A 24,306-nucleotide genomic window follows, 5' to 3' on the forward strand; every position below is an offset into this window, starting at 1 on the left:
CTTTGCTAATTATATACTGAAGTGATCTTCTGTATATAAAGAGAATTGGAAATGAAAAAAAAAAACAACCTGGTGTTAAAATGGAAATGGCATAGAAAATTAATTATTTTGAAAAAAAAAATTATGTGGGATCTCTGTCTTTAATGTGCTGTACATTGCTATTTAATGTTATAATTAGTAATCCAATGGTAGTTTTTTCACTCGATGTTGCTATGGGGGCAAAATGTTGAAACCTTTACCTAATATATACTAAATTGATCTTCTGTATACAAAGAGAATTGAAAATGAATCTTTACATGAATGGAAGGGGAGGGGGAGCGGGAGGGGGGAGGGTTGCGGGCGGGAGGGAAGTTGTGGGAGGGGGGAAGCCATTGTAACCCACAAGCTATACTTTGGAAATTTATATTCATTAAATAAAAGTTTAATAAAAAAAAAAAAAAAAAGGTGAGTGCCAGCATTGTGACATAGCAGGTAAAGCCACCCCCTGCAATGTCGGCATCCCATATGGGCATTGGTTCGTGTCCCAGCTGCTCCACTTCCAACCCAGCTCCCTGCTAATGTGCCTGGGAAAGCAGTGGAAGATGGCCCAAGTGCCTGGCCCCTGCACCCACTTAGAAGACCTGGAGGAAGCTCTTGGCTTTTGGCTTCAGCCTGGCCAAGCCCTGGCTGTTGTAGCCATTTGGGGAATGAACCAGCAGATGGAAACCTCTCTCTCTGTCTCTCCCTCTCCCTATCTGTAACTCTTTGAAAATAAGTAAAATCTTAAAATAAAATTGCTTCAACTAACTGAGCACCAAAGGGGAAACCTGTGGAAGTGAAATGGACACTATGAGAAACAGTGACTTGGTCAGCTCTTGTGTTGACTGTTGATGTACAGTACAATACTTTATCCATTTTAGTATTTTTTTTTTTGTTCTAGTACTAGTGGTTGAACTCTGCAATTAACACACAATTATTCTTAGGTGTTTAAATCTTAACTGAAAAGTGATCCCGGTTAAATATAAGAATGAGAAAAAGAGAGGGAGGAGATGTACAATTGGGGACATGCTCAATTGGACTTGCCCCAAATGATGGAGTTAGAAACGTGCCAGGGGATTCCAATATAGTCCCACGAGGTGGCATGTACCAATGCCATCTCACTAGTCCTGGTGATCAATTTCAGTTCACAATTGATCACATTGATAGATCTAAGAGTCAAAGGGATCACACAAACAAGACTAATGTCTGCTAATACTAACTGATAAAACCAAAAAGGGAGAGAAGGATCCAACATGGGAAGGGGGAGACACAGCAGACTCATTGAATGGCAGATCCTAAATAGCACTCTGGCCTCAGAATCAGCCCTTAAGGCATTCGGATCTGGCTGAAGATCCTATGAGAGTATTGTAAGCATGGAAAGCCAAGACACTCTGGAAAAAAAAAATAAGAAGAAGAAGACCTAAATGAAGGATCTCAGCAAGTGTGATCCCAGTGGAAAGAATGGGGCCATCAAGGTAGGAGGTACCTTTCTCTGAAGGGAGGAGAGAACTTCCACTTTGACTATGACCCTGTCGGAATAAGATCAAAGTCGCCGAACCCTAAAGGCTTCCATAGCCTCGGCAACTCATGACTAGAGCCTAGGGAGATATTGACGCCATAAATAAGAGTGTTAAATTGTTAAATCAACATCAAGAGTCACTGTGTACTTACGTCCCATGTGGGATCTGTCCTTAATGGGTTGTTCAATGTGAAGTAATGATATAGCTAGTACTGAAACAGTATTTTTACACTTTGTGTTTCTGTGTGGGTGCAAACTGATGAAATCTTTACTTAGTATATACTGAATCGATCTCCTGTGTATAAAGATAATTGAAAATGAAAAAAAAACCTTGGTGTTAAATTGGAAATTACATAGAAAATTAATCAATTTTTTTAAAAAAAATATCATGCAGGATCTCTGTCATTAATGTGCTGTACACTGTTATTTAATGCTATAACTAGTACTCCAACAGTATTTTTTCACTTTGTGTTGCTATGTGAGGGCAAAGTGTTGAAATCCTTATATATATATATACATACTAAACTGATTTTCTGTATATAAAGAGAATTGAAAATGAATCTTTATGTGAATGGAAGGGGAGAGAGAGTGGGAAAGGGGAGGGTTGCAGGTGGGAGGGAAGTTATGGGGGGGCATTGTAATCCATAAGCTGTACATTGGAAATTTATATTCATTAAATAAAAGATAAAATAAAAAAATAAAGTCGCTTATTAAAAAAAAAGAAGGTTAATTAGGGGTCGGCCATGGCTTATGGTGCCACCCTCATATATTGAAGTGCCTTTCAGACTCCTGGATACTTTGCCTCAATCCAGCTCTCTGCTCATGCCCCTAAGAAGCAGCAGAAGATGGCCCAAATATTGGGCCTCTGTCACCCATGTGGAAGACTAAGATGGAGTTCCTAGTTCCTGATTTTGATGTGGTCCAGACCTTGTTAGCAGCCATTTGGGCAGTGAACCAGCAGATGGAGTATCTCTCTGTCTCTCCCTCTCTCTTGGTCTCTGTGTGTATCTCCATTATTGTCTATTGCTCTGCCTCCAAAATAATAAAATCTTTTTTTTTTTTTTGACAGGCAGAGTGGACAGTGAGAGAGAGACAGAGAGAAAGGTCTTCCTTTTTGCCATTGGTTCACCCTCCAATGGCCGCCGCGGTAGGCGCGCTATGGCCGGCGCACCGCACTGATCCGAAGCCAGGAGCCAGGTGCTTCTCCTGGTCTCCCATGGGGTGCAGGGCCCAAGCACTTGGGCCATCCTCCACTACACTCCCTGGCCACAGCAGAGAGCTGGCCTGGAAGAGGGGCAACCGGGACAGGATCGGTGCCCCGACCAGGACTAGAACCCGGTGTGCCGGCGCCGCAAGGCGGAGGATTAGCCTAGTGAGCCGCGGCGCCGGCCAAAATAATAAAATCTTTAAGATCAGTTAACCTGTATTAGTTATTGAAGTCTATAATTTATGAATGGAGCATCTAGTGCTCAGTAGCCACATGTCCCTAATGGCAATCATAATAAACAGCACAGGTAGAAAAAATTTCCTTTATTGCTGATATTTCAGCATTGTTTAGAAAGATGGTGCTGGTCAACAAAGAGAATGCTGGCCTCAACCCCAGAGAAACACTAACTTTTCGTAATACAAAGATCTGGAGAATATGAAGGAGTAGTTAGTGAGGTAGGAGAAAAACTAAGAAAATTTTAATACTTAATATATTTATTTGGAAGACAAAGTTAGAGGCACAGAGAGAGAGTTCTTCCATCCACTAGTTGAATTCTTCAGTGTCTGTAGGGGCCAGGTCTGATCCAGGCCAAAGCCATGAGCCTGGAACTATATCCATTTCTCCCATATGGGTATCAGGAGCCCAAGTAGTTGGACCATGTTCTGCTGCTCCCCTGTAACATTAGCAAGTATCTAACTCAGGGTCAAACAGCCAGGAGTAAAATCAATTTTCATATGGTATGCCAGCATCTCAGGTGGCAGCTTAACCTGCTGTATCACAATTCTTGTTACTAAGAATATTTTAAGAAACAGCAAATGATCTTGAGACATGTATGGGAAAAAGATTTTTCTTCACTCAAAGCTAAGTTTGTGACTTGACACCCATGTAACAACAACAAAAAGTACTAACTAGAAAAACAAAGATTTTATTTATTTAATTTATAATTCTTACATGACAGTCTTCAGAAATGAAAAAGAACAGGGAAAGCTATGTATATTTTATGCTAAGTCTGATGAAGTGAATAGCCAATGCAGAGATATAGTTGAACTAAGAGGGATATGATGCAGTGGTAAGAAATTCTGGAGAATTTAGCAAGGCCCATTTGTTCTGATTCTTCTCTGTGTCTCTGTGTCTTCAGAGAAAAAAATATATTCCTTTCTTCCAGGTATAGGGAAGACCCCTGTGGAATGAAAGTCTTATGAAAAGAAGTTCAGTTAATTTTTTTTTTTATTTGACAGGTAGAGTTACAGACGGTGAGAGAGAGAGACAGAGAGAAAGGTCTTCCTTCTGTTGGTTCACTCCCCAAATAGCTGCTATGGCCAGCACTGCGCCAATCCAAAGCCAGGAGCCAGGAGTTTCTTCCTGGTTTCCCATGTGGATGCAGGGACCCAAGCATCTGAGCCATCCTCCACTGCCCTGCCGGGCCACAGCAGAGAGCTGGACTGGAAGAGGAGCAACCAGGACTAGAAACCAGCACCCATATGGGATGCCAGCGCTGCAGGTGGAGGATTAACCAAGTGAGCCACAGCGCCAGCCCCTCCGTTAATTTTTATTTCTTGTTCCAGGGGAGAAGGATGGGAGAAAGAGTGATCTTTTAGTTTCTGCTATGCCCTCCAATGGCAAGATACTATATTTGGGCATAAACTCTATGCCCTAAACTCTGAGAGAAGAAATGAAAAGTATACGTTGGATTTACTTCCATGCATTTTCTTGGTGACCTGACGAGATCTTTTGCTGCATCAGCATAGAAAGAAACTAGACTTGAGTTTAAGAGTGAATAGGCGGTAAAGTAATGGCATGTATTTGGAGTTAAGAAGGGAGGTAAATAAGTGATCATCTGAAAGGTTATATAGCAGTAAATGCTTTAAAAATTAACATGTTTGTGCATGTTACAGGTTGTAACATAAGCTCCTTGAAAATATAAACCCTAGGGGCTGGCACTGTGGGATAGCATGTTAAGCCTTCATATGTAGTGCCTGTATCACAAATGGGAGCTGTTTCGAGTCCTGGCTGCTCCACTTCCAATCCAGCTCCCTGCTAACGTGCCTGGGAAAGCAGTGTAAGATGGCCCAAGTGCTTGGGCCCCTGCACCCATGTAGGAGACCTGGAGGATGCTCCTGGCTTCAGCCTGGCCCAGCCCTGGCTGGTATGGCCATTTGGGGAGTGAACCAAAAGATGGAAGATCTGTGTGTGTGTGTGTGTACGTATGTGTATGTGTAACTGCTTTCCAAATAAATCTATATTTTTATCTACATATATAAATCCACTGTCTCATCAATTCATCTTCAAATACTCTAACACTTAATGCCTTCAACCAATAATGCATGTCTGTTGAACCTGTAAGTCAGCCTTCTCCATGAGAAAAGTTTGTAATATTTTACTTTTCCTAATCATCAAAATTTGTGTATTTAATTATGGAGAACTGCTTTCGCTTTTTCATGATGTTGAGGTGGCAATTGATAGTGTACTTGACTACATTTTGCAAAAACATGTTCTTGCCTATGTTTATTTTGCCACCAGGGCACTTTTTTGACTTCTAGTATAAAGAGAATTTGAAGGGATGGAGAGAAAAGATGTGCTTATTAATATTAATATTATTACTATTTAGAAAGATAGATTTCAGTATACTGATGAATTTTGTAGTAGTACTCTCATTACAAATATAGCCTCAGTTTTAAAAGAAAAACACAATAAAATGTGATATTCTTCAGTCTTTACAGATATACTTGGTGAAAATTGGAATTAAATAAAATGACTAGTTTGTGAATAACAACTATTATATATATTAAGATAAAAATTTTTAAATTTTCAATGCAGAGGAAGTACATACTTCATTTTCTTCTATGATATCATATTGTGGTATTTGTATTTCAAAGAAATATTTTCTCTTGAAATGTTTTAGCACATTATAATAACTGTTATAAGTATTTGCTAATGTATATTTCACTTAAAATATTTTGGCATCGGCCGGCGCCGTGGCTTAATAGGCTAATCCTCCGCCTTGCGGCACCGGCACACCGGGTTCTGGTCCCGGGCGGGGCACTGGATTCTATCCCGGTTGCCCCTCTTCCAGGCCAGCTCTCTGCTATGGCCCGGGAAGGCAGCGGAAGATGGTCCAAGTGCTTGGGCCCTGCACCCGCATGGGAGACCAGGAGAAGCACCTGGCTCCTGGCTTCGGATCAGCGCGATGCGCCGGCCGCAGCAGCCATTAGAGGGTGAACCAATGGCAAAAAGAAAGACCTTTCTCTCTGTCTCTCTCACTATCCACTCTGCCTGTCCAAAAAAAAAAAATTTTTGGCATCAATTTATTGAACTTTACAATGAAAATGTAAATGTTTAAAAATATTTACCTAGAAATATGGTATGCAGTTCTACCTTATTAATCATTACTTACAAATAAAATTTGGAATACTGTAATATACTTATGATTCATAATGAAAATATAAGGAAAATGTTTTCTTAAGTTGTTATCTAATGGTTGAAACTATTTGCTAAGTATTCATGTAATATTGCTATTGTCAGCAAGCGATCTAGGACTTGCTCCCTCATTTCTCTGTTCTAAGCCCAACTTGTTCTTTCATTTCTCTATTCTCCTCAAGGTAGGAAACTAATTCTATTGTAAAGGAATCTGTAGAATGCACAATTTAATCTTTAGACCTTATAAAAGAGATGGCTAACATTTTTCTGTAATAGCATAGCCAAAATAAGAGCTTAAATAATAATCTCATAGCTAGATTTACTTTGCCATCAGCAAAGTAAACAGTAAGTAGAAAAAACCTCCCTTTCAGACCAAAGGGAAAGAAAGTTTTAAAGTGAGAATATAATTTTCCTCATGGGCATTGTCTACCTTAGAAAAACTACTACAGAACATGCCTGTGACTTTAGACTTGTAGTTCAGGCCACCGAAGATTAGAGATGGGACTTGGGCACTCCCTTGACTTGCATCCTCTGGTCTGCTTTAACACAAACCAGGAGGAAAAGAAAGCTCGGCATCAGAAGCAATGGGTGGCAGGCCTATTAATGGCTGATCTGTACAGTGATCTGCCCTCAAGGAGACCCAACAGGCCAGTCCACTGCAGTGGCTTTCAATGTGGTAAGCCTGGGCTTCAGCAGAAGTCAGCTTGTGAAGAGCCCTGGCAGCTCTGCCAAGAGTTGGATCACTGGAAATGGACCTGCCCTGGAGTCGAAGGATGCCCAGGTCAGAGCCACAGATCTTACTGGCTCTAAGCTGAAAAGCCCTTCACTCAGCCCAATTTCCAAAGTGACCACTGCAGCTGAGGGGATGGTCACATAGGGTCAGCAACATTGAAGGCAGAACTGTAAATTTCTTGTTAGAGATGCCACCTGCCTTTACCTAGCCAGCTCTCCTCCCAGGCCAGCTAAGTCATGAAAGTCAACAGAGTGCCTTCCCCTAGGAGGTTCACACCTCCTTAGGATGTACCCTATGTGAAGAGATAGATAGGTTTGGGCTTCTTAACTTACAAGGACTAAAGCCCACCAGATTATTACCAGGCCCCTTCTGTCAGGTTCTATTTGCCTCTCAATCAGAAAACTTAATTGTAGCTTAGACAGCACCTTTCTTAGCTCCTCTAATAATGACTCTGTCCTTTGTTCTAGACCCTGTCTAGCGCACTTGGGCCTCATTCCTTTGTAATAATAACCTCTACTCTACCACCAATGGCTCTACTCCCAACCTGTGTGTACTGAGGGTCCTCTTCCCCACTTAATGCTGTATAATTGTTCAAACCTGGTCAATGCCACTCTTAGGATCATTGGTTACTATCCTCACCCTGTCTTTTATGACCTTGTCTAAATATGATCAGAGTCGGCGAACTTGGAAGGCTTCCATAGCCTTGGCAACTCATGACGACAGCCTAGGGTGGTTACTGGCGCCATAAACTAGAGTGTCAATTTGTTGGGTCAACAACAGGAGCCACTGTGCCCTTGCTCCTCATGTGGGATCTCTGTCCTTAATGTGCTGCACATTTTGATTTAATGCTATAGCTAGTACTCAAACAGTATGTTTCACTTTGTGTTTCTATGTGGGTGCAAACTGTTGAAATCTTAATGTATACTAAACTGATCTTCTGTATATAAAGAGAATTGAAAATGAATCTTGATGTGAATGGAAGGGGAGAGGGGTCGGGAGAGGGGAGGGTTGTGGGTGGGAGGGAAGTTATGGGAGGGGGAAGCCATTGTAATCCATAAGCTGTACATTGGTAATTTATATTGATTAAAAGTTAAAAAAATAAGAAATGAAAATATAAGGAAAATTTAATGTAAATCACTTCCTACTAAATAGATGTAATAGGATTCCATCATTCTTCATTGGAGAAAGTTTTTTTTTTTTTTTGTAAAGATTCTTACCATTACAAACACAATCTCTCTTATCCAGGGAATTTTGAGTACTTCTAGCATAAACCTTGGACTAACATCAGGCTTTTACACTCTTTCACTCTAAAATTCTTTCCAGCTGATCATTCAAAGAAAAATTTTCAATATATAACAAATCTCATTGAAATCAGATAAAGAGGTGCTGGTCAGTGCCAATGCTCTGAGTCATCAGAGTCCCTGAGCTAAGGATTTTTGGTTAATAAGATTTTCCTGTTTATCTTTTTTTTTTTTAAACATTGGGCCTGCATATCTGTAGTTTTCATATTAGGTGTCATGGATCCATGTTTTTGTGGTGCCTGAAGTTTATGCAATTTTAGGTACCCTTATAGAGAAAAGCAATGTAAAATTATAGGTACAAAATCAAGTCAGATTTTAAAAATAAAAAATAATGTTAGCTACTAAATTTTCTTAAGAAATAATAATTTGTATTTATACTTAAAAAGAAATCAAATACCCAGGACATGTGCACGTAAAGATTCCTTAAAGCTTAAGCTTCCTGAGTTTACAGAAAAATTCACCTCTGATGGTATTTTATGTATCATTCTCCTAAATTTTTTTAATATTAATTTATTTATTTGAAAGAATTACACAGAGAGAGGAGAAGCAGAGAGAGAAAGAGAGAGAGTTCTTCTATCCACTGGTTCACTCCCCAATTGGCCGCAATAGCCGGAGCTATGCGGATCCGAAGCCAGGAGCCAGGAGCTTCTTCCAGATCTCCCACGTGGGTGCAGGGGCCCAAGGGCTTGGCCTGCTTTCCCAGGCCACAGCAGAGAGCTGGATCAGAAGTGGAGCAGCCGGGTCTTGAAATGGCATCCATATGGGATGCTGGCGCTTCAGGCCAGGTGTTAACCTGCTGCACCACAGCACCGGCCCCCCATTCTCCTCAATTTTAAAGTGAATCACCTGAGTATAAATAATTTGAGTAATCTCTTTTAAGACCACAAAACTAAAAGTAGCAGATATGATACCAAAGCCTTGTCTGATTCTAAAACCAATAAGTATAGAATAACAAAGTAGAATAGAAGAAATATATGACCTATGTGGATAGACTACCATTAGAGTTCTCAGAGGGAGGCTATCAACGAACCCTATGGTGGTCAGGAAAGGCTTGCAGGAGGTGGGGCCTGACATCAACTTTGAAAACTAGAATGTAAAACATGGTTAGATTCAGATATTCATCCATAAAACATTTATTGTGTCATGTCAACCTTATATATTGTGGGGGACCTTCTTTAGAAAAAAGAATGCATAATTATAAAAATATTATTTATTGTGCTAAGAAAGTAGACCTTGCAAATGAGGAACATTCAGAATGTCAAACTTCATTAATCTCATGGTTATTCAGCTTGTATTATAAAGTAGCAGTATGGGTTTTACATTTAAAATTCATCCTTTTAGGAGGGGATATGCAGTCTATTCTCACCATATTATAGAAGTTGCTTTGAAATTAGCTGATGTTTTCCATACTGAAAAATTAATTTTCTTTTCAGAGCCTTTTTGATGCCCTTTTATTAGATTTGGACATGCATTTCTTACATGTATTCATTTAAAAATGTGTTATTTAAAATAAGTCAAATATGCAGAGTTGGGAATAAATTGTTGCAGTGTTAATAATTCAATGTCTTGCATATGGAATAAATTCTATATATGGTTTGCTATTTCTAAATATACTGGGTGAACAAAGATCATTATTAGAGAAAGTGAAAGTAGGAAGAATGTTGAGTTGACATCAGTAATGGGTAGATACTTTTTTCCTTAAATTAGGTTAGGCTCATTCGGTAATTCCATGTACCTTCATCAGAGTTTCTGGTTGAGTACAATATATTAAACACAAAATATGTGACTTGCTTAGGTCATTTAAAAATAACAATGGAAAAAGCAAACCAAAAAAGCAAATAGGATTATGCTAACAACTTGTATTTACTCTATCATAGTGGAGAAAAGGAGCAACAGGAGTAGTTCAGACCCTAAGTTTAATTCAGGTTCTGCCTCCTTTCACACCAGTTTTGTGATGAATTGCTAATAACTAAAAAATTGAATAGATATGTCTCTTGCCTACTCCCACTTTTATGTGCCTTTGGGTGTCCTTGTTGAGGACAGAATACTGTAAGGTGACAGAAAGTTAGGCATAGTCAGCTGCTAAGTAAATCAGAGTTGATCTGTTGTGCTTTTTATTTAAGTTTTCTCAAAGTGAGACAAAAATATCACCAAAAAGAATAGAAGGCATTGACATTATTCACCTAGCATATTTGTCAGTGTATAAGTTAAAGAGGAAGAATTTTAACTTCAAAAAAAGTTACCTAGGTAGGGCTGTAAAACATCTCAGTGTGAGAACTTAGACCATATACTATTCCCACTCATCTACACCATGGAATCTCAATTAATTGTTGTATTGCAAAGAAATATTATCAGAAAAGAAGTGAATTCTTGAATGTTTGTATTTACTTTAATCATGAGGTAATGTAAATTAGTGTCAACTGATAAATGCCAGAAACTTAAAAGTTGTTCATTTGAGAAAATATGGTAACCTTAAGATTTCTTTTTTTAAAAAAGATAAATGCTTTATTTGTTTGAAAGGCGGAGTAACAAAAAGAGAGGCAGAGACAGAGTTTACTCCCCAGATGGCTACAACAGCCAGCTCTGAGCCAGGCTGAAGCCAGGAGCCAATAACTCTTTCCTGGTCTACCACATGGGTGGCAGGGGTGCAAGTACTTGGGACATCTTCCACTGCCTTCCTAGGTACTTTACCAGGAAGCTGAATCAGAAGCAGAACGGCTGGGACTCTAACTGGCGCTCCAAAATGGGATGCTGGCATTATAAGCAGAGGCTTAATCCACTGTGCCACAAGGCTAGCCCCAACTGTAAGATTTTTTTTTCTTTAATTAGCACTGTAATTTACTTTTTACTTTATTTTTAAAGGAATTTATTTAGCATTCGAGTCTCAGGCTCACAGCAAATGCATGATAGTTACTATAACACAATTCTTAGGACCATAATGTAAATTAAAAATGTTATCTAAAAAATTTAATAAGATTTCTTAATTTTGGAGTTGAGGGTGACTGTAGAGAATCTCATGCAAAGGAGTTCTCTTATTTTACAAATAAGGAGCAATGCATATTGATTCACCTGAAACAATACAAGTAATTCTAGAACAACCATGGTAGGCAACTGTAGTATGGCAGTTAGAAATCTGCACTTTTATGCCAAAGTTTTTGGCTTGTTTTGCATTAGTTATTTGACATTGAACAAGTTACATAACAACTTCTTCCCTCATTTCCAAAGTCTGTTAAAATAATAATGGTGATAATAGTAGTTAATTCATAAATTTTTATGAGAATAAAAATATATGTAAAAAAAAATCCTCAGAATACTGTCTGGCTGACAAAAGTGCTCAATAAATGTTTCTGGTACTAAAAGCCTCTAATCAGTACTATGAGTATATTTGAATATTATCTGTTAGGGTTAACAGAAACTGCCTGTATGGTTGGCCCAGTGGCTTAGATCTTATTGTCTAGAATTTCCATCTAATATTTTAATTATATAAAATCATTTTTCTTTGTTACAGGTTTCTGTTTAACTTTAGAAAAACTTTCTACTTTATTAGTCACCATCTGCCAAAGTCTTTTTCAACTTTTTTGTTGAATCATTTTAATATTCTTTGAAAAGTAAGGAGATAAATGAAAAACAAATTTAACTCATCTTTAAAATGAGTTTAACAAAATACCCTCATTTTATCATTGCCATTTTGGCTTTCATAGGAAGAACTGACCAAAAATCATTTCATTTTATTCACTGTTGTTTAGCCCATGTACATATATTTTGAGTAATTGGAAAGCATGGTAGATACTGGATGAGTTTCACTCTTTCATTTGTTGCTTGTTATTGGTACTGCAGTTTAACTATAGGGGCATTGATGACTTACTTTTTAAAAGTCTTTAGACGTTTTAACTTGGAATTAGCGCTGGGTATGGCTAAGAGAGATAAGCCTATAAACGGGAATATAAAGCATTTATTTTGTACTTCTTTTTGTTTCACTGAAGCAAGAATTTTGCGTTTCTTCTGTGTACTGGAGAATCCAAATGCTGTATGTTAAGGGTTAGCACCACAGGCATAATCTTGTCTTCTTGGTTTTTCATAAAAGCCAAAAAGTCTAAAATTCATAAGATTTGCAATTGAGATACCTTTGGATATTGACATTTTGGACTTTTGAATATGAGGTTTCATACTGGCCTTACTCCCTTGCTTTTGTTCACGTGAGTTACCTTTATGGAATAAAACATTTTCATTAATAAGTATACAGTTATTCCCTAATGGAACTGTTTTCCTAACTTTCTAACAGTTGAATTTTCCATATCCTCCATTTGTAATTGATAACCCTTGTAGTAATGAGAAACTGTCAAAAGTGTTGATATCATATTTCATCAGCTCTGCAACTGGTTCAATATGTAGTTTCATCATTGATGAAGAATAAAATAGTACCTCATAAAACTTTCTTGGAAAATATATTGGAACTATGTTAATAAAGAAATGCTATTACATGGATTTAAAACTATTCCAAGAGTGATAACTGCAGAATAATTAGACATTTTTAAGACCTCAAATTGGGGTGAAATGTCTTTCGGATACTGTGTTATTGAAGAAATAACTCCTTCCTGGGTCAGCTCTGCAGCTCCTACATTTAAAAAATATTAATGATTTAGATGTGAAATTCCTATATATGTTGATTTTGTAAGCAAAAATATAAGAAATTATTCAGAAAGAGTGACTTAAGTATTTGGTGCACAGGAAAGAGGTAATAAAAATTGGTATGTTATATAAAAATAAAAAACCTAGAAGCTGATGGAAAGAAAGTATGCACTAAGAAGGTGGCAAGTAACAAAGATGAAGACAGGAAATTAGATGTGACCTGCAGAGTGACTTGATTTTAAAAAAAAGCATATTTGATAAAAGCATGAGGTAAATTAGAACTTGCTGAACTTAAATATCACATAAAAATTAGGAAATCAGGGCCAGTTCTGTGGCACAGTAGGTTAATCCTCTTCCTGCTGTGCTGGCATCCCATATGGGTGCCGGCTCTAGTCCCACCTGCCCCCTTCCAATCCAGGTTTCTGCTATGGCCTGGGAAAGCAGTAAAAGATGGCCCAAGTATTTGGGCCCCTGCACCCACATGGGAGACCGGGAAGAAACACCTGGCTCTTGGTTTCGGATCGGCACAGCCCTTGCAGCCATCTGGGGAGTGACCCAATGAAAGGAAGACGTTTCTCTCTCTCTGTCCCTCCCTCTCACTGTCTGTAACTCTACCTGTCAAATAAATAAAATATTAAAAAAAAAAATAGGAAATTATAGCATGTGAAGATTTACTCAGAAACACTAGACTCTATCTGGACATCAATGAACATCAGCAGATTGGGATTTTAGAAGCAAAAAAAGTCTTTAAATATGACCAGAGGCCTGACATTCTGGAGTGAATTAGAACGGTTATGCATTAATTAGATGAAAAGATAGAGTGAACTGATAATTTCCTTTTATATCAATGTGATGTTAAATCAGCTGAAATTATCTGCTACATACCAGACACTGTATTAAATGTTTTATATCTGCATTGCCTCATTTTATACTCACTGACCTTCTGAGGAAACAGAGGCTGAGACGATTTTAAGATTTCCTCAGCGTCAGACATCTCTGTGTGGCATCATTAGAATTCAAATGTTTGTATGACTAGTAGGGACACTGTCAGCCATTCTGTAATTAATTGTGTTGTTGATTTAAATTATTGACTTTCTTTAACCAACTAAGCTGTAAAGTTTAGTGGTTTTGTTAAGAACTTGGACTTTAATGGGTAGTCTGAAAATGAAGAGACTTAATATAACAAATCCTTTACAGGTTTGAGCTTTATAGTGTTCATAATGGAAAAAAATATATGATTTCAGCAAAGGTTCCCATATCACATTTTAATGTAAGGAAAATTTTTCATTAAATTTTAAGAAGAAAATTTATAAAATGTGCTATACTATATGAAGTAATCAGTTGTCACGTTAAGTTTGAATAAAATAACAGTAGTGGCAGTTTAAATGGTAAAATATATGTTAGATAATGTCAATATATTGAAATTGTATATGCAGTAAATTGGATCAAGTGCAAAATAGTTTTATTTTTCTCTATGGATTGTAAAAAACAATTTTAGTTATTCTTAGTGTGAAGTTGTATGGGCAGAGTTATAGTATAGATGAATTACAGAATTTTCTATCATTAGCGTCTAGAGAGATTTTCATTAATACTACTACTGTTTTGATGATAACTGCAATCCAAACAGTAGTTTGAAATGTGACCTTTTGAAAATAGGACAAAAATTGCTGTTAGAATATTTATTTCCTTTCCTTTTCCCAAGGCTATTAAAGGGAGTCCACTTGGTTTTTTCCTTCTCCTGAATTCTGAAAAGTGTTAGGCCAGAAGCAATTTGGGGATTGTATGAAAACAGCTATGGAGTAAAGTAAAAAGTGGAAGAGAAATTTTTCTGGAAATTTCATGTAGAAAGAATGTGGAGAAACTAGGATGTGATGGTGCTATAAAGAAGAATGAAAGGTTTTTTTGTTTTTTGTTTAAGATTTATTTGAAAGTTACAGAGAGATAGAGACAGAGAGAGGTCTTCCATCTGCTGGTTGACTCCCCAGACAGCTGCAACGGCTGGAGCTGTGGCGATCCAAAGCTAGGAGCTTCTTCCGGGTCTCCCCGATGGGTGCAGGGGCCCAAGGACTTGTGCCATCTGCTGCAGCTTTCCCAGGCCATAGCAGAGAGCTGAATTGGAAGTGGAGTAGCCAGAACTTGAACCAGCGCCCATATGGGATGCCAGCACTTTAGGCCAGGGCATTAACCAGCTGCACCACAGCGCTGGCCCCAGAAGGAAAGTTTTAAAAAATATTGTTCAACAAATAAAAGTGAAGAACTTAAAGGTATTTTAAAATCAATTGTTGATTGCCGTTGGGTTCCTCTGGCTACAATACAGTTTGAGATAACATCAGTCAAAGATTTAATAAAGTTGGGATTTGTCAAAAGTTTTATTTGAGTGATTGGTGCTGAGTATAGGAGAGGAGAGAACAATTAATCCACATATAGAAGGTATTGTAACAGACTGGCATTCACTCTTGTTGCTTTTTAATTTTTGTTAACCAAAATTTATTGTTTTCTGCTAAGGATTAAGATATGCTACTGGTATATGACCTACCATTTTTTTGTCATGTGAATAATTATTTCACTTTTTTCTCTTTGTGGAATTGAACATTATGTTGGCATGCGGAAAGGGAAGGTAGAAAGAAGTGGAATAAAATTTGAATCCAGTATGTTTTTATTATATATGAAACAAACCTGGCAAGTCTGTGTATATTTCCTTTCTTTGTCCTGTCATTCCTCATGTCCTTATCACTTTAAGTGATAGCATTTTCTCTTAGTAGAAGTGTGGAGACAGTCTTCAGAGTAACCAGGTATCAGATCAATTTTTCAGTATTTCAATTATAACAATTAACATGGGAATCATATATTTTCTTTTAGCCTTATCTATCATTTTGTTACTCAAATTTATCAAGATATCATAGGTAAAAGATTCCTAGAGTAATCCTTGACATAATAACTTGTAATTGAATTATCTTCAATGTTATTTATATGTGTAATGTAATCATTAGCTGCTGTTTCCATATATTTCCAAAATAAAAGAGGAACAGCAAATTTTATAGGTTGTCATTGCTACCTCATACATTTTAAAGGACTTTTTTTTTTTTACTTGAGAGAAAAAGATGGAAGAAGGGAGAGTGGCAGAGGAAGAGAGTGAGATCTTCCATCTGCTGATTCATTCCTCAAATGCCTGTAAACCCCACCCCCCACGCACACACACTGGGCTGGGTCAGGTCAAAGCCAGGAGCCAAGAACTCAATCCAGGTATCTCCTAGAAGTGGCAGGGAACCAATTACTTGAGCCGTCACCTGATGCCTTCCAGGTGTGTGTTAGCAGAAAGCTGAAATCTGGAGCAAATCCAGGACTTGAACTCAAGAACCATAATCTGGGTTCAGGTGTCTCAATAAATGCCTTAACTGTTAGTCCAAATACCTGCCCCTAACTCATATACTTTTAAAGAAACATTACCTTTATTTGACTGGACTCTTTGATTGTCAGCATTTTTATGACATCATCTAGCTTAAAACACCTGATACTACTCTACAGCAGAACTGATTGGTCATGTAGGAAAAATGGATTCTTGGGGGCTTTTAAGGGTAAGTGTAACCATCAGTGTTTCTGTTTCAACTCTATGAAAGCAGAGATTAGTGAAAATGTAGATATGGGAAGGATTAAGTCATCTCTTATTGTAAATAGGACCTTAGAAACATCCTTTATTATCATTAGCACTCACATTACTTCATGATCTCAATTAAATCCTAGATTTAGTAACTATATAGTTGAATTCAAAATAGGTACACCTTGAAAATTGGAAAAAAACACATTAATTGGAAACTACCTTTATGTGTATTCTTTTCTTTCAGGGAACAAATCACAAGACAGTGGCATAGCAGAGATGGAAGAACTTCCTGTACCACATAACATCAAAATAAGCAATATTACATGTGATTCATTCAAGATTTCATGGGAAATGGATTCAAAATCAAAGGATCGTATTACACATTATTTCATAGACCTTAACAAGAAAGAGAACAAGAACTCTAATAAATTCAAGCACAAGGTAAAATGCAACAAACACTTAAATTGATTTGCATCTTAAGAACATTTGTAGTAAGAACATTTTAAAAAAAATGGTCCATTAATAATATATTTGATATTGGCAAGAATAAAGATTATGTGATTTTAAAACCTAATCCTGTAATATATTTTATTTTAAAAAATGCTGTACTAATTGTTAAAAGATAATTTTCAAAAATGGTAAAATCATGGCTGTCATGCAGACATGAAAATGGGTGCAGTGTCCCTCCAATGGCAGAATTCATTTACAAGTATTTAGACAAGAATAACTGAATTTTTACTAATTCCTAGAGATTACAAAATTGTAAAATAGCTTCCATAGAATCAGAAGCAGATAGCCAGAAAGTTGTGCTACAGGCAGTGCATACGTCTTTATTGAAACACACATTTTTCCTCTACTAACTGCCAAAAGAGGAATCTGATACAGCTTATAAGCATCATGTTATTTGTTAAAACACTTTAGGGCTGAAAATTGCTTTAGGCAGTTAATTGTCTGTTATTTTGTTCATTTTGGGAGTGAAAATTTCTTGTATTGCCTTTTTGTTTTGAGAATGAAAATTACCAACTTTTAGATTTTTTTAGATATGTAATATTTCTAATGTTTATTCGCATACCTGTCTACATATCATACATCTTTTCTGATATATATCTCTGTATAAAAGTGCCTATAGAGAGGATAAGTTAACTGGTTTAAGTGTTCTTTCTTATGTTGTGTGAAAGAGAAAGCAAACTTAATCAGTCATTATTGTTCCCAAGTTCCAATTTTGATTATGTTTCTTGGTGATACTCTGTTTACATTTGCCTTCTTGAAGCAGCTTGGAAATATTTAATATTAAATGAGCTCAAGATTTAACCCCCTTTCTTTACTCCATGCTTAGGATACCATGTCATTGAAAATGTAGTGTCCATTCATCTGGCATATTAATGATTAGTCCTTATTTACAAATACTTAAACTATTCTGTGACTCACAGACTCAGTACCTGGATAAAAGTAAAGCAGATGTTAACCTCATTTGTATTAAAACAGATCCATTTAATTAAAGTAATTTTAAAAAAAAAATTATATCCTTTCACATATAAATTGTTTAGTAGTGGGCTAGTCCTGAAAAAAAATTAGGTAAATTAAGCAAATGTAGCACTTTTAATACCTAATATATTGTTTTGTAATTTAAAAAAAAAAAAAAAAAACTTTGTTGGGCTGGCGCCGTGGCTTAACAGGCTAATCCTCCGCCTTGCGGCGCCGGCACACCGGGTTCTAGTCCCGGTTGGGGCGCCGGATTCTATCCCGGTTGCTCCTCTTCCAAGCCAGCTCTCTGCTATGGCCCAGGAGTGCAGTGGAGGATGGCCCAAGTCCTTGGGCCCTGCACCTGCATGGGAGACCAGGAGGAAGCACCTGGCTCCTGGCTTCGGATCAGCATGATGCGCTGGCCACAGCAGCCACTGGAGGGTGAACCAATGGCAAAAAGGAAGACCTTTCTCTCTCTCTCTCCCCTATCCACTCTGCCTGTCAAAAAAAAAAAAAAAAAAAAAAAAAAAAAAAGAAAAAAAAACTTTGTCAATTAGTATTATAGGTTATAGCATTTTGAGGAGCACATAGTACAGAAAAGAACATACTGGAAATCAAATCCATGAACATTTATGCTATTGATTAGCTGTGTGGTCTTGAGCAGGCCTCTTGATCACGTTGGGGCTTTAGTTTTTCGATATGAAGAATAAGAGATTTAAATCTAAGTATCTTTAAACAGGAAAATTTTGTTGTCAGCTAGGAATTTAATAAACTCTTCCTCATTGGTTACAACTGATTAAAGTTATGTGCTGAATTAGTATCTGTTCTTCCTTTCCTTCCATCCTTCCCTTCCTTTTCTCCCTCTTAGGATGTTCCAACAAAACTTGTGGCAAAAGCTGTTCCCTTGCCTATGACTGTACGTGGACACTGGTTTTTGAGTCCAAGAACTGAGTATACAGTAGCAGTGCAGACGGCCTCAAAGCAAGTTGATGGTGACTATGTTGTATCCGAATGGAGTGAAATTATAGAATTCTGCACAGCAGGTAAGAGAACTAGGTATAAATATAGGGAAAAAATAACCATTACTTAGTTGTTACTGGGAAGCAAATTACAGAAAATCTATTTTTGTAATTATAAAGGTGATATGTACTGTACTGGTCATTGTTGCATTATCAATAGCACCGTGGAACAACAATATTAAATTGGTTTTGGTTGGACAAAGCTAAGGTTCTCAGCAGGAGCATCAAGGTGATTGCTTCAAATCATTTCTTTATAAGTTTTCCCCAAATGAAAGTTTTGCAAATAAAGACAGGTGAAGTTTGAAAACATACTCATCATACATTGGGTTTCATTTTCACAGAGATGTCTTTTTACTTTTTTTTCATTACTTTGATTTTCACATATATTAAAATAAAGTTCAAAAATACTCTTATCTAATTTAGGGGTACTATAGATTGAAGTGACTGTCCATAGCAGAAATGTTACTAGATTTTCCATTTAAATACTGTAAGAGTCCAAAAATAAAAAATAAAAAACCTTTCTAAACTAGTGTCCTATGTGTGTATATATGTCTTTGTTTCATTAAAATGTACCTAATAGCCATTTGGCATTGGGAGATCTGATGGAGAGCTTGTGGCATTTGATGCTAAAGTGTACCCTAATATTCCATTAGATTATTCCAATGGAAATGTTATCATTCTTCTCATTCACCTATTGTTTACTCATTAACCAAGAAGTATTTAGGGACCAGCGTTGTATTGCAGCACATTAAGCTGCTGCTTGTGATGTTGGTGTCCAAAATCAGAATGCTATTGGAGTCTCAGCTGCTCTGTTTCCTATCCCGCGTCCTGCTAATGCACCTGGAAAAGCAGATTACCCAAGTACTTGGGTCCCTACCACCCATGTGGGAGACAGGATGGAGTTCTTGGTTCCTGGTTCAGTCTGGCTCAGACTTGACCATTTGGGAAGTGAACCAGCAGATAGAAGATATCCACCCACCCCCTTTCTCTCTCTCTCTCTGTCTCTCTGCATTTTAAAAACAAATCTTCAAAAAGAAAAAAAAAACACAAAAACAAGCATTTATTGAACAGTGAGGTATTGAAAGGATGAAAAGCTATCTCTCTACCTAAGCACTTCTGTCATTCTTTTGTTTTTCAGAATGGAATTTTGTTCTCTCCTCTTTGTCTAGATGACTATTTCCTATAAAAATGTTGTAGGGTAGAGGCTGCGACAGTAAAAAAGATGCTTCTAGTAAAAGTCTTGTAAACAATTTGCCTCACCTATTGCAGGTTGCTTAGCAACTTTCCTCCGCTGAGGCATCCTTCAGATAAATCAGCTTTCCCCACTCCCCTCCCCTACCCCTGGCCTCAAAATTGTATTATTTTAGAATCATTGCATGCTTAGTTCTTTATTTCAATACCTTCTGTTGTTTCTCAGTCTCCACTAAATATGAAATTTGTATGAACATGTTAAATGGATGCAATTTTACTTCTGTGTGATTTTTTTATTTTATCTGCAACCTTTTTTTTTGTTGTTGTTCAGTGAAGAAGTTGTCAAGGATTGTAGCATCTTTGTTAAAGATTTCAGTGTTCAGTGTTTCAGATTTCAAGAAAATAGTATCTTGCCAGTACCATATTTGTTTGTCTTATGCCATAAATTCTAAGATGCACCATTTTATGTATCACTTAGAAAAAATTCCACCAACTAACTTACGACAGTGCTTTCTTTTACATTTATTGTTATGCACATTTCAGAGATGTTTAAATGTGTAAAAATGCATTTTAGAATAGGTGAGAAATGGTAGTAATCATAGTTCACTAATCAGTAATGAAGTAGCCAAAGATTTTCTATTTTATTAACAATAAATATAAAAATTCTTCATAATACAACTTTTAACTGTATTTGAAGTGTCATGTTGGAATTAGCATTCACCTGATTTTTTTTCCTGAATTAAAATTTCTCTTTGGAATCTCATATTCACTCTTTCCTGCTTCTCCATTTTCATTCTACCCTACCAGGGAGGCTTAATCTAAGTAAGTACATAGGCATTTTTTACAGGTTAGGCATCCCTACTTTGAATGTCAAAAATCTGATATGCTCTAAAATCTGAAATTTTTTGAGCATTAACATAATGTTTTGAAAGTTGAGGATTTTGGAGCTTTTCAGGGTAGGAATGCTCAGCTGGTAAAGCCTACACCGATTTTTCCAAATACTAAAAAACTCTGAAACTGAATACAATTCTGATCCAAAGCATTTCAGATAAGGGACATTGAATCTGTAATACATGCAATTTTCTAAAGGATGATAGCAAACAGTAACATAGTATTTTACACTAAAAGGTACTATAGTATACCTGCTAAAACCCCCATTTGAAGTTAGGAAAAGGTATCAAATATTTTTTTCTGCAGCTTTAAGGAATACCTTTTAGGATTTTAGTTTAGAAATATTACAGATTCACACAAACTCTACACATGTATGTATTCAGTTTATTCTGTGATCTAGTTAACGATGTGACTGCATGTTTGCTACGTGTATGAAGGTAAACCTTGTATCTTAATATGATTTAGTTTTTGTTAACTATAACAAAATCCCTGAGGCATTTATGAAGAAAAGAGGATTATTTTGGCTCAGTTTTGGAGGTTGAATGTCCAAGATTAGGTGTCTCCATCAATTTAGCTTCAGAAGAGGGTGTAATAGTGGATGGTATCCTAGCAGGAGAATGTGTGGGAGCAGGAGGTCACATCATTAGACAGGAAGCCAAAGAGTGGGGTCGTACACTCCCTTCTCAGGGCATGTGTCCAATTGACCTAAGGACTCCCACTTGACCCCCCCTCTTAAAAGTGGTCCCACACTACCTCTCAGTACCACATCCCCGGCAACAAAGCTTCTAACACATTAAGTTTCAGAAGAGAAACTCAAACCATATACAGACCATAGTACTCCTTTGTGCATTTTTAATTATATACCATAATTTGCTTAAGGAAGTTATAGGATAAATAAAGAAAATGCCAGTTTGGAGATGTGTGACAATATTTTTCTATAAATTGTGCATTTTTATTTACATGATTAAAATCTAAGAGGAACTTAAAATGTCCAAAACTGTTGAGTTTATCATAATTAGATATTATTTCACCCATGCTTTCTCAGTAAACTTGACTCTGTAAATTTTGAGACAGCTATTTTATATAAGTTGTCTTTTAAGCCAGACATCTAATTCAATATTTATTGAGCTTATACTATGAATGAGGCACTGTGCAAGGTATTGGAAATAAAATAGAATGCCACAGGCTAAACTGTTTTCATTCTGTGAAAAAGATAATACCACGTATTTATCCCAGTCTTAAAAATAATGATGCCATGAGAAGTCATTTTTGTCTCTCTATATATTTATCTCTTTCCTTAGAATCTTCCCTTAGATTGCTAGTTCCTTGAAGCACTTTTTTTTATCTTGATTATCTGACTTTGTATTGTGACCTATGCATTATATGTTCTAATATAAATGTTTATTGACCCAGGGAAACAGTGGGTAAACCAAACAGTGTTGCTGTGAGCAGTTTAACTAAGTTGCTCTGTTTGGAAAGTCTTAACTGTGATTAACCACAAAGTTAATTCTTGTGCAAGAGTTTGACAATGAAAAATTGGTAAAAAGTGTCATTACTTTCACAGTATCATTAGATTTCAAAGGGTGTTGGTACTCAGACAATCAACTGGGAGCTAGAGACCAAGTCTCTTAAGTTATTGGTCATATGAACATTGGGCAAAATCATTAAAAAGTTTGAAAAGCTTCAATTTCTGCATCAATAAAATGGTCATTTAAAGGGAAAAGTTTTATTTATTTAAAAAGCAGAGAAGACAGACCAAAAGATGAAGAAAGAGAACTTCTATCTGCTTATTCACTCCTCAAATAACCACAATGGCCAGATCAAAGCCAGGCACCTGGAACTTCATCTGGGTCTCCATGTGGGTGGTGGGGCCCAAGTACTTGTGCCATCTGCTGCTGCTTACCCAGCCATATTAGCAAAGAGCTGGATTGGAACCTGAGCAGCCAGGGGCTGAACTGGTGCTCCCAGTGGCTTACCTTGCTGCACCACAAACGCTGGCACCTAAAATGCTAATATTTAATCTGTCTTGTCAGCCTTACAAAATAAATGAGCATTATTATTTCTGCTTTCCAATTTTGTTATTGATTGCAGATTATAAACTATCAGCTTATTTTATTGACTTTATCACTTGCTCCAAGAAAAGCTAGTCAGGTGCTGATGGACATTACTTGAGTTATAAAAATTTATTTAGCTTATTTTTGTTTCAGTATCTTCCATTTTGTAGAGTGAAAAAATGTAAACATAATTCTAAGCAGCAATGATAACTTAAATACATTTATAGAATGAAAAATGTGCCATACAATGAATGATTTCTGTTTACAATTTTATTTCCTATTCACTAAATTGAATTCCCTAAAGGTTAATTTAAAAAATCTCCAATTTATTAAATATGTAGTTTATTTTTTGGTGTTCTGTTTTTAATGGACTTTCTTGGGGTTATTTTCAGACTACTCAAAAGTTCATCTAACACAGCTGTTGGAGAAGGCTGAAGTGATTTCAGGACGTATGCTTAAATTTTCAGTTTTTTATCGTAACCAGCACAAAGAATATTTTGACTATATTCGGTAAGAGCAAAAATATATTGACTTGTTTTACTAAATACTCTAAATTCTAGGCTCATATTTACTTTGACTCTATTTCTGTCAATTAGCAATTATTTGCATTTCAAAATACTTCATTATAGCTGGCTTTTATTTCCCACAGAAATTTAGAAAAAGATTATAGGATTTTTCTCACTTCACTTAAATTTCTTTCCATAATCATTTGTAATAGCAATTCTTGTCTGTTTGACCAGATGATTTTTTAAAATATTTATTTGAAAGAGTTACAGAGAGAGAGAGAGAGAGAGAGAGAGAGAGAGAGAATCTTCCACTCCCCAGGTGGCTGCAATGGCCAGGGCTGACCCAGACTGAAGCCAGGAGCCAGTAGCTCCAACTGGGTCTCCCAAGTTGGTGGCAGGGGCACTTTGGCCATTAGCAGGGAGCTGGATTGGATGTGGAATGGCAGGGACTTGAACTGGCACCCATATGGGATCCTGGCATCCCAAAGGGTGGCTTTACATCCCCCATTTAATTTATACATTCCTCTAATTCCCAATCACAGAATGCCCACTTGCCTTATACTATGAAATTTTCTCTTTGACAGTGAGAATTGGAGAATAAAAGGGTGTTTCTTTCATAATATATTGTAAATCAGATGGGATTTGCAAAGCTTCTGCCTAAGTACAAAGTGGAAATGGTTCCTGCGAAGTTGAAACAATTCTATCTTATCAGCAGTTTTAGTAGTTGTAGCAAATGTTCTTCTACAAATAAAAAAAAGT

The 24,306-nt window shown here is 36.9% G+C and overlaps 1 protein-coding gene across 1 annotated transcript in view; it reads left to right on the forward strand.

Annotated features, from left to right (window-relative positions):
- PHYHIPL (phytanoyl-CoA 2-hydroxylase interacting protein like) overlaps positions 1–24,306 on the forward strand; it is a 65,753-nt gene that overhangs the window by 28,478 nt on the left and 12,969 nt on the right. Inside the window, exons 2-4 of the mRNA XM_062214511.1 lie at positions 16,667–16,863; positions 18,755–18,929; positions 23,434–23,551. Of these exons, the coding sequence (XP_062070495.1) occupies positions 16,667–16,863; positions 18,755–18,929; positions 23,434–23,551 (490 nt within the window). The remainder of the gene's footprint in view (positions 1–16,666; positions 16,864–18,754; positions 18,930–23,433; positions 23,552–24,306) is intronic.

This window comes from Lepus europaeus, chromosome 17 (genome assembly GCF_033115175.1).
Source record: "Lepus europaeus isolate LE1 chromosome 17, mLepTim1.pri, whole genome shotgun sequence".
NCBI lineage: Eukaryota > Metazoa > Chordata > Mammalia > Lagomorpha > Leporidae > Lepus > Lepus europaeus.